The sequence below is a fragment of the Nothoprocta perdicaria genome, unplaced genomic scaffold (assembly GCF_003342845.1).
Source record: "Nothoprocta perdicaria isolate Ctin4 unplaced genomic scaffold, notPer1 scaffold_107, whole genome shotgun sequence".
In the NCBI taxonomy this organism is placed as follows: Eukaryota; Metazoa; Chordata; class Aves; order Tinamiformes; family Tinamidae; genus Nothoprocta; species Nothoprocta perdicaria.
This window is the reverse complement of record NW_020454172.1, coordinates 1,187,842-1,199,042: the sequence shown is the minus strand read 5'-3', so window position 1 is coordinate 1,199,042 and position 11,201 is coordinate 1,187,842. Positions and strand designations below refer to the sequence as shown.

Genomic DNA, 11,201 nt, shown 5'->3' with positions numbered 1-11,201 from the left:
CCATCGCGGCGAGCGGGACTCGCGGGCTCCGCACGCACCCCCGGGGCGGGCGCAGAGCTGCGCGCCCCGCGCAGCATCCCCGGGCAGCCCCTGCAGCTGCGCGGGATGCGGAGGCCGGCGGGCCGGGCGCGCGCGGCTGCTCGAGGCCGCCAGTGCCGCAGGGACACAAGGGGGGACCCCCAAAGCAGCCCCTGCCGCGGAGCGAGGGAGGAGGCGCCGGGCCCCGGCCCAGCCGAGGGAGCGCAGCTCACCCGGCCTCAAGCCGCGGCTCCCCGCTCCGCGGCCGCCGGGTTCCCCCTCGCGGCCGAGGCCGGCGGCGCCCGCAGCCCCCGCGGGGTTCCCGGGCTGCCCTTCCCGGGCAGCGCTTTTGTCCCGAAGGAGCAATTCGGGCGGCTGCTGAGGGCGGCTGCGCCAGCGGCTCCCCCGGGATAACTGCGCTGCCGCTTGGGAGCGCAGGGATGTTCCCAGCGGTGCGSAGGGCCCGTCCCCTGCGCGGGCGGCGGTGGCAGCCCCTGCGCAGGCGGGACCCCCCCATAGGGCTGCTCGGGGGCGGCCCCGGCGGGCGCAGCCCGCAGGGCTGCAACGGGCAGATTAGGAGCCGAAGCCGCGCGCACCGGTACCGGCACCGGGCACGCAGCAGCGCTCCGAGGCGGCGCCGGGCCCGTTAGCCGCCCGCAGCCCTTGGGGAGCAGCTGCCGTTAGCAGAAAGAGGGATCATTCCGTAGACAGGCGCTGGTGGCCGGCGCAGCGACCAGAGGGGGTGGTGGAAGCAGCTGCGGTTACTGCCGAGGAAGGGGGTCGCGGGGCTCTCGCAGCCGCCGAGGGGCTCCCCGCGCGCTGGGGGCCGAACGCGCTGCGAGCTCCCTGGGCACCCCCAGCCGAGGCGGCGGCTCCCCGGGGCGCAGAGCTGCTGCCACSCGGCGCCGCGCCGCTCCGTGTCGCGACCGGGGACCCGGCTTCGCAAGGAGCCGCAGCGGGCGGGTTTCGTGCCCGAACCGCCCGGACATTCCCCATCCCGAGCTGGGACAGGAGGGCGGCGCAGAGACCGCCGGCGCTGGCCGGGCCCGGCCGCCTCCTGCAGCCCCGGGCTGCGGCCCCAAAGCGGCTCGGAGGCCAGGGGTGTCCGGCGCCCCCCCCAGGCTCGTGCTATCGGGGCGGGCAGGACAGTTTCCCTTCCCAATAACGGAGCCCCCTGCGCCCCGGGGCCTCTAGAGCCCCTTTCCACAGACTCCCCTAGGGAATCCCGGCCTGAGGCCTTTGCACCAGCAGCTCCTGGCCCTTGTGAGCATTGCAGACCTGAAAGGCTAAGAGTCCCTCACGYGTTAATGTTGTTCAAAGAAGCCCTTTAATTTACATGTCTATTGAAGAACTTTAATCCCAATTACCTTCAACACTCCCAGGGAGCCGCAGACCAAATACCAGGGAAATATTAAAACTGGGCACAGGGTGATGCAACCACACACACAAACGGTGCCCAAGCGGAGGAGAYCCCTGCTCCCCACCCGGGATTTACCTGAAACCTTGGAAAACGAAGCCCTGGGAGATGCAGGAGCAGCTGGAYACAGGATGCAACGTGGTGACTCCCGCCTCCACTCCGGGTGAGYGGAAGCGCAGGGCGACTTGGCGACATTGGGCAGGGGCTGGAGTCTCCACAAAGGGCCCTCTCCTGCTTTCGGGAAGCAGAGGAGAGGCAGCAAGGCCACAGCTGTATGAAGAACTGGGAAAATCAGCACAGCTGCAAAGTCCTCGCCTGGTCTAGAACAGCCCAGCAAGACAGTTTGCCCCTAGCATCAGAAACACCAAGAAAAAAACACCAAGAAAAGCCAAACTCATTGGTATGAGACATAAAACCAACAACACGACTTTATTTTAGACTTCACCCAAACTACATCCTCCAGATGTTTAACAGTGTGGTGGCAGAGCCGCCAGTTCCCCGCTCTGAAAGGCCCCTTCTGCTGCCCATGGTTGCCCCTGGTCGGGTCTAACTCTGGTTTAGCCTCGGAGCCCCAAACATGACACCGTTGCATGGGTTAAGGTTCCTTGTGCTGTTAATTTTTAATTGCTGTGGAAGCCACAGAGCGAGGCCTTGCTGGAAGGTCGGAAACTAATGCTAGGAAAGTCAGCTGCTTTTGTTAAAGTGCCTTATTTTCTTTGAGCTTTTCAAACATCTTCCTTACATTTTTTTTTTTTTTAAGATGGAGGGCAAGGGGGGGTGAGAGCAACACTGGTTTTATACCAAACAAAGCAGAAAATGAATCAGTATTTACACAGATCTTGGATAAGGTTATGGCAGAGACTAATAACCTGACACAGCAACCCAAAAAGCAGAGTGTCAAAAAGAAGAGAAAAACCTGCTCGCTGGCTTTCAACACCAGCCCCTGGGGAGCCGGAGTGTAAACGGTTTTATCTACGCGAAGGCATTTGACTTGGGCTTCACTAATCGGAGCCGATTAGAGGCGGTTTCCGCGGGCAGCGCGCGGGTGGGCGGGCGGCCGCGCAGCGCCCGGGAGCACAGCGCCCATTTAGACCAGTTCCACTTTGGCGTTGGGATARACGGCCACGACGTCGTAGCCTTCGGGCGGCTTGACCCTCTCCTTGGCGTGCGTCTCGCAGTAGAGCTGCTCCTCGATGAAGAAGTAGCCTCTCTGCTTGAGGTTGAGGCCGCAGTCGTCGCACATGAAGCACTCGGGGTGGTAGAGCTTGTCGCGCGCCTTCACGATGGTGCCGCTGGCGAGAGACGGGCACGGCGTCAGGACGGGCGCGTAACGCAGGGCGGGTTGAACCAGAGCGCGCGATTCGAGATAGCACCCAGGTCCCAGCACTGCACCCAGCCCCGGGCCCGGCTCGCGGGACTCGCACCCAGCCCCGGGTTTGGATCATGGGACTCGCACCCAGCCCCGGGCTCGGCTCACGGGACTCGCTCCGTCCTATGCAGGGAGCTCAGTCCCAAACGGAGCACACGGCTTTTAACCGAAGTGAGCAGGGTGTAACTACACAATGGTGAAGGAGGAATGTGCCRCTGTTCCCCGAGCATCAGTCCCAACAGCCATGCATTGGAGGGCAAATCTTCAGCACCASAAAACGACCCCCTCAAAAATTACTGCACGTGTCGCCCCTTGACCTTCAGAAGCGCTTCTCCCCGCACAAGGCAGCGCGCGACTGCCCGTGTCTTTGGCGCTATCGTAGTCACTGGGCAGTTATCAGGATAACGCGTGAGAAATGAGCCTATGAATCACCCGCCGCTGCAAAACTCCCTTAAAAGGGGCACTCGAGCTCCCCAGCGCCAGGTTTAGACCAGGCCCGGCAGGASAGGCGCGATGCCGCGAGGGATGCTCACGCGCCCGGGGCCGGAGCCGCCACTTACACGATGCCGTTCCCGCAGCGCGTGCACTCCGGCAGCAGCTGCAGCCCGGACACGGCCCCGCCGAGCTTCGACACCGGCGGCTTCACGTGCCGCGGGTTGCTCAGCCTGTCGAGCTTCTCACCTGCCAAGAGCATTAAACAGACATGAAAACCTGCCCCCCGCGGCTTTCTTCCCTTGTTTAGCTCTACTCGTTATCTACCCTCAGCAGAGGAGAAAAAGATTAAAGTCTTTGGGAGAATTAGGCAAATTAAAACAAACAACATAGTTAAATGCATTTATCTTAGATGGCTTATTTACTTTATTCCATCTGTCAACAGCTAGCAAGGCTTTTAAAAACCTAAAGTAAAACGATGTGCTACAAGATAAGCTTCTGGGGCCCCAGGTTTCCTTCCACAGAAGTCCAGCCGGAGGAAAGGAAGCAGTGAAAGTTTTGTGCATACCATAAAGGCTTCAARGGCTTCACAGGTCTTCTCACGTACAGATATACCATAAGCGCTCACATCTTGGACACAATGCACATGTCAACAATGGTGACACCTGAACCCTCCCCAGCACACCTGGTTTTTGAATAAGGCCTCAGCACAAACTGCAGTTTTGGAAACTTCCACTCTGGYTTGCCGTGAGCCTTCAGGAAATTGCCTGCCTTTTTTTAATGTGATTCCTGATTATCTGCAATCCCGTGCCGTTCCCGACAGCCGCTCACGGAGCCCGGGCAGGGCTCTCGGAGCAGCCGCGCTCCGCAGGGCTCCCTCCCTTGCTGCTGGGGGCTGGGGACCACCCAGGGCTCCCCGAGCTCCACGGCACTGGGCGGCTCCGGCTCCCACTGCRCTTGCCAAAAACCTGCAGTTCTGCTTTTGTTCAGAATGGGCTGTTTTTAGACCCCTGAAAACAGCATTCAGCAGTGAGCAGAGAGGCCCAAAGCCCTTGTGTTTAAGCAGCGGGACTCGTAGGTGTCCTTGTGCAGACAGCCCCATCCTTAGGCAGAGCTCTGATGAGCAGTGCAACACTGCTATTTTCTTTACTCACCAAACTACAGCAAAAGGACCCATTTCCCCCAAATCCCACTTTCTCAAGACTTAACATAGTATTTTGAGATGCATATGCATTTCGAGGGACCTGACACGTGAGAGTGACGGGCAAGGGGCAGGGGCTGCCGGGCCCCGGGCTCTTGGCTGCCCTTGGGCGCCTGCTGTGCACCGAGTCCTTTAGTTGCCCTTGGAGAAGGGGCTCGGCCTCCTGCCCTCAGGTTAGACCCGGGCTCGTTTCCAAGGAGCAGCAGCTGAGCTGCCGCTGGGTGCCTGGATGGCCGGGTACCTGGTGAGAGGTTTTACACGCGAACAAGCCCTTGAGGGCGCTGCTTCCCACCTCCCTGCCTGCGGATCCGGCCGGCGGTTGGACCTCTCCCACAACCTCTCCTCTCATGCGCAGTCCTGGCACGATAGTTGAGCGGTCCTAGCCAGGCCCGTCCGTGCTGGTTGAAGGGCTCGTCCCTCGTGCTTGGAGGGCGCCTATGGGGACCACAGGGACGCGTCCTGGACGATCCCATCAGACACTCGGCAGGAAGCTTTTCTTATCGCAGGCACGGTGTGGGGCTGATAACCCCAAGGAAAATACAGTTTCTAGTGGAAATGTTTTCTATATACAACAGTTCTTTGTCTGAAACGTCTGGCTCATCAAGACTTCATCAAGATCATCCCCGCTTTGAAAGGAAAGCGCACGACTGGCTGGGGCCAAAACACGTATTCCTGTTACACGGGCGGATTGAAGCAGAAAGGATCAGGGTTGAAATGTTAGAACAGCCTAACAGAGACAGTCCCAATGATTTAAACACTGCTGAAACGCTACAGAGCTCCGTGCCAGCAGAGGCCTCTCTGATTGCTACTCCCTGACGGGGCGGGCGCCGCTGGCACCAGGGCTGCTGTTTGCTGCGGAGGCAGCTGGACCTTCCCCGTCTGCTGCGGACCCCCTGGGGACACAGAGCAGGGCTGAGGGAGGCCGAGAGGCAGGGCGAGACTGGGACCCTGCACCACGGAATGGTTGAGGTTGGGAGGGACCTCTAGAGAYCATCCAGTCCAACCCCCGGCTCCAGCAGGGACACCCAGGGCACAGAGCGGCATCCAGGTGGGTTTTGAGGACCTGCAGAGGAGGAGACTCCACAGCCTCCTCCACAGCTCCGAGGCCGACCCCGTTTCAGGCTTTGCTCACGTGCCTCGATACMCAAGAGCTCCAAACGGGCGGAAACTCCACGCACAGGAGTTAGGGGTGACCTTACTGCCCGTGAAGCAGCCGCCTCCTGCTCAAAACTCTCCATTCTCTGCTGTTTTACACATGAGGAGACCAAAGCGCAGCAGCCAGACTTGCCAACCCTTGCAGTTTCTTAATGGGATTTGCAGTAGTTCATTTTGCCATCAAATCCAGTTGTGGATTCACACGATTGTAACAGAAGAATCCCAGAAGGAAAGAGCAGATCCTAGCCCTAAAGACTGCAAAGAAAAGTCTGAAAGTTTGAACCTGGAGTCCTTAACAGACTGAAGGTTGAAAGGCAGATAAAGAGAAGCTGAAAATTAGTTTGGGGACCTTATTTTTTAACGTACAGAGTTGGCTCCAACCTGAATAACAGAWGGAAAGTTATGACAAATCTGGTGAGTCAAAAGCTCTTGGTTTCTACTGCTATGCTGCTGAGGACCATCCATATCCTTATGCAAATACTATTTAAACAGGCACACAATCCTCTACCAAYGGCCTACACGATAATTTCCAAACTGCTTCATTTAAACAATTCATTTCAGGAAAGCAGCTGTCACGGAGAAGTTATTTGCAAACCTAAACAGCTTCCACGTGACGCGCAAATCAGCCCCCAAATTCGTTAAGCAGAGGCTGGCCCGAGCATCTGCACATGGTGAAAAAACCCTGGTTTGAGACCTGCCTCAGAGCGTTGCCTGCGAGGGGTGTTTGGACCTTCCCCCGTGGAGCTGGTTCATGTCTCTGCACTGAAGAGCTGGGCTGCAGAGCAACAGAGCAGGTCACTCTGCAAGAATGTCCCAGCAGCTCCTGCACGGATCCTTTAAAGGCATCACGAGCTGCTGGGCCTCAGCGAGGGGAAGAGCAAGGACGAGACCCAACCAGCAGTGTGAGGATGTGCAGCAGCAAGCGCCGGGCAAGGACCCTGCACACTCCTGGGGCTGCCGATGGAAATTCGGGGTCACCACCCACTCACCCAGGAATGAAGATAAAGATTGCTGGATAAAGAGCACTGATTTACAAAGCAGCCCGCCCTGTGCACAGCAGCTTGGTGTGACCTTCCCCGCACCTGCGGGAATAGCAGGCCGAAGGACAACAAAAACGAAGCCCAACGGGGCAGATTTCCCCTTAGTGGTGGGCAGGCTTTGCCCATCAGTGCAGCCTGGGAGGATGAGATGCTGTGGGGAGGTCCCTGGGAAGCGCCACGTGCTTAACCGCTCCAAGGCTTCCTTACCGTTCTCCCCAGCTTCCAACATGCCCTGCAGGTATCGGAAGGATCCAGACTGCTTAGGCTCCGAAACCGGCTTTTCGTAATCCTGGAGCATCTTGTAGACATCTGACTCCATGTCAATCCCRTTTCTGTTTCTCGGGAGAGACTTTAAGGGGTCGAGGCTGTTTAAAAACAAAATAATACTCCAGTTATCAGCTCATCAGGGATGTACTTGCCACCCCCCCTTAGATTTAATCTATTCACAGAGATTCAGCTAAACACCTTTCTCTCCCTCTGTGTTTGTCTACCTCAAAGGAAGCCCATCCTTGGAAAATAGTCATTAAAACTAGGAAAGAGCAACTTGTTCCCTGTTTGCTTCTATTGAGCAACACAGCTTGGGYTTGACTAGTTACCAGATGCCCCAAGGAGCGCGGGCAGCTGCTCACAAGCATTGTAAATTGCTCTACCACACATGAAACGTAATGAAAGATGGGCAAAACGATGCATTTAATTAATTAGGCAAGCCCAGCAAAGCCCGGCTGCATCGGATTTGGTGCCAGGCGTGGGCAGCACTGATGGGGTCCCAGCAAAGGCACCTTTCTAAACCAGCCTCCCTGCAGGTGACCCAGTTCAGAGCATTTGCTGGAAAAACCCACAGCGTAAAGGGCAGCAAAAACGCCGGGTCATGCAGCAGTGAGACAAGAAAACACTGGGAATAAGCCAGAGTTCTCAGCACTGCCCCCTCACACGTGCTCTCACTTCAGCATCGAGCTGTTTGTGGCTTGGAGCTGGCAGGATTCGGGATACAAAGAGTGACAAGTCTCCTATTCAACCCTTCATCCAATAATCAAGTCATGGTTTGGATTTAAAAATACCTCAGGTACCCGTTTAAGCGTCCTGCRGAGCAGGATGAGTAAGTGCTTGTGTGCCTTGTTAGGCCTAAGAGCATAGCACAGGGTTAAGGACTCCTTTATTTCTTGTAAAGCTCCAAGGACATCTGTGTCCTTATAAAAGCAATAAAACTAGCAAGAGCCCTTAAGCCCATTAGACAGCTTAGCACGTTTTAGCCCTCGTCTGACTCATTTGCTCCGCCAGCATTATATCCGTGCCTGTTAAAAAAAAACTGCTTTCAAAAAATGCCAAAGCGACGTTCCCTGGAAGCAATGTGCRACGCGGAGCTCTTCCGTGCCCAACATCTGCTCCCAAAACACATGTGCTGCCAGGCGCCCGGGCCCCGACTGCCCTCGCAGGGCCAGGCAGCTACAGCCCCAGCACCAACCCCTGCCGTTTCCGCACTCTCCACACGTGCCCCGAGCGCCTTCCTGCTTTAAAAAGGGCTTTTTACCGCCCTTTCATACAACCGTCTACACACGTGCATGGAAAAGGAGCCCGGTTTTTGACAAATCCAGCCTGACGAAGCACAAATTCAGCAGAACCTTGTCCTGACCTAGTTTTACTCCCGTGCTGCTGGAGCTCAACTCCCTGCTTCTGGCTCACAAAGACCAATAACATCATATTTTCTTCTTGSTATTTTTTCTGCAGTTCCCTTCTTTCCAAAATCATTAACTTTCCTGGAGCAGGGCTAGGAATAAACTGGCTCACAAAGTCACTGAAATATGAATTTGTACAAGCATGTAGTTTCTGAGCTGAAAACATGCTATCCTTGCTCTTTGTATCTGACGCAAACATTATTTCTTGTACAGTATTTTGCCAGGCTAGGAAAGCACAAATCRCATTGTCTTTCACATAAGACAATGTGAAAGTACCAGAGCCCGTCTCAAGGTCAGAATCCTGCACCGAGGCTGCTCCTGGTGACAGCAGCTCGTTCCTTCCTATGTGCGTTATTTATTTCTCTGCCTCCTGGACAGCTGCACTGAACAGATCTCAGATTTTTAAACATCCCATTTTACAGGCGTTCACTCTCTGTGCAAAAAGATTCCTAAATCCCTTTCATGCTTGCTCCTAAACTTAGAGACGTGTGTTCCCTGCATAAACCGCAATGCCAGATTTCTCCTGTCCTCAGCAGGTAGGAAACAGACAGAGATGCGTCACTAAAACCATCTTTGCATTAACTATAGTGGAAAAAACCCAAAATTGCACTGCTGGGTGCAGCAGGAGCGAGCAATGCCTTCCCATACCTTTGGGAAGGAGCGATGTGGAGCCCGCTCATCTGGGCCGGCAGGCTCGGCTCGGCGCTGCTGTTTGCATAGAGCCGGGTCGGGTTGTTGTACTGCAAATTCAACATCTGTTTGTTATCCACAGGGGTCCCTCCGCCAGGAGCGGGAATCGGCTTTTTGTTCAGCGCAGGCCCGTTATCCTGAAAGAGAAACRGCAGGAAAACCTGTGAGGTTTCTAGTTCTTAACACTAAATACGTAGGCAGGCTGCTTTATGATGCTCAGGTTGTGTTAATAACGTTCTCACGTGCTATCAGTGTTAATTTTCCCACGGTGAAACACAAAGATATGTACCAGGAAAATAAAAGCTTGGATTCTATCTGTAAATTGGGTCTTGCTGAAGTTTTCCTTTGTCACTAACCTGTTGCYCCCTGTTTCCCCCTTGCCAAGCATCCTACATTTATCCCCCCGTAAAAGCAGCACGTGGTATTTCCACCAGAGACAGGCCCTGAATCTGCTTCTCCTTTCGTGTCACATCACGCGCACAGCAGCTTGCAGCCCTCTGCCTTCAAGGCTTCGCTCCTGATTTACACCAGTGAAACGGGATCAGAAGCAGCCTCGGCAGCCGTGCAGCCTGCTCAGGAGCCCAAGCCGAGGCGGGTTTTCACTTCTTTGGGATCTGTGTGATCTGTGCTCATTTTGGGTTTTCTCCAGAAAAAACAGTCATTTACAGTGTGATAAACATTTTACCAACTAATTTGCTATTTACGTTTCCAAGGGTTTATTCGCTCCCGAGGCAAATAAATAGTTGCAGGGAAGACAAAGGGCACCTTTCTGCCTCACCCCTCATAAGCCAGGAACTAGCAGGCACTAAAGCGCAGGCGCCCGTGTTATCTGAGCTGCAGGGAGCATCGTGCCGCGCTCCTGGGCAGCTCTGTCAGTCCCGCACAGGACCCCGAAGGAGCGAAACCTCCCGCGGGACAGAAACCTCCTTCCACGTCCTCGTGCAAGAAACAGACCCTTACGTAAGYGGCATTAATCTGCTTAGTGCTACAGGCCACGTCCACGGCAGGGCTGGTTTACACCAGCCGAGAACAGTGCCCAGGACCCGGGTTGATTAAAACKCGTGAAAACACCGGAAAACGCTGCCCTGGGAACAAGGAACACGGAGGGCCCGGACACGGCGCTGGATCAGCAGGGATCGGCCAATAAAGGCTAATTGGAAACGCGTCCATCGCTGGTGCATGGGAGAGCACCCTGCCATGGCCAAGGGTAGTGAAACCCAACAGCTAAGAGAAATAAAAACCAGATCCTGCTAGAAAGSGGTTTTCAGAGCCCAGTGCTGAAGCGCTTCTGAAGACCAAGCGCCATTGATAAAAGCCGGGATTTTGCYAATTAGCAAGGGCAAATTGGCACCTTGGTGTTTTCCCTGTGCCACCAGCTTAGTGATTCCAGCTCCCGCTCCAAATGTACGGGGCTGCCGTGGAGCCCGTCCCGCTCCAAACACCACGTGTGGGGCAAGCGGCCCCCAACGTCGGCAGTYATCGAGGAGAGAAGGAATTTCTCTGCCAGGAACGACGTAGTTTTAACTTTTCCCCAATTTATACTTTTCACAAAAAATCACAACCAGGCTACGCGTTTCCAGTTCTTGGATTTATATTATCATTTCAAGAGGAAAACACGGAATTTGACCATACTGCGGCAAGGACAAGGAGGCTCATAAACGTTTCAGGGGAAGGCTACGGTCCGTGCGGCCGTTTGGGGCTGCAGGCTCCAAACAAAACACACCCAGCACCTTCAGCCCCGGTGCCGGGAAGGACCCACACGGCCGGGTCCCACACAGTGCACGTGGGAACACACGAGCTCCCCGACTTCCTTAGGGAAAACCTTTTCTGCTGCAAACGTGTTGGCACCGAGGGCTGCTTTTAATCGCTGACCATTGCAGCCACAGGCCCTTCCTAGTGTAGATGCTTGTTTAGCTCTAGCAGCTAATGCAAACAAAGGAGGGAATTAAATGCAAGAGCAAAATGCTACTGATGCTGCGTGCGAAATGGGCATCCGTGGGAGGTGTTGCTTAAAATAATGTTTAGTCCTTAATAAAGTCAGTCCTGATTTTCCTAGCGTAGATAGGACASAGAGGAACTCATCATATAGTTCCTTTCTGATGAGAGCTCTACAGGCTCCTGAAAATAAGAAATTTTGAAATAAGATGCCTGAGAGAGACTGTAAGGAAGGTCCCGATGCAGGAAACGGAGCTCGCGCCGCCTCCGC

The 11,201-nt window shown here is 55.3% G+C and overlaps 1 protein-coding gene across 1 annotated transcript in view; it reads right to left on the bottom strand.

Annotated features, from left to right (window-relative positions):
• Positions 1 to 1,879: 1,879 nt before the first annotated feature.
• The window catches only part of PDLIM4 (PDZ and LIM domain 4), a 41,414-nt gene continuing 32,092 nt past the window's right edge, over positions 1,880 to 11,201 (bottom strand). Inside the window, exons 4-7 of the mRNA XM_026045322.1 lie at positions 8,954 to 9,132; positions 6,840 to 6,997; positions 3,365 to 3,485; positions 1,880 to 2,727 (exon numbers count right to left, since the gene is read on the bottom strand). Coding sequence (XP_025901107.1) covers positions 2,523 to 2,727; positions 3,365 to 3,485; positions 6,840 to 6,997; positions 8,954 to 9,132 — 663 coding nt within the window. The 3' untranslated portion in view covers positions 1,880 to 2,522. The remainder of the gene's footprint in view (positions 2,728 to 3,364; positions 3,486 to 6,839; positions 6,998 to 8,953; positions 9,133 to 11,201) is intronic.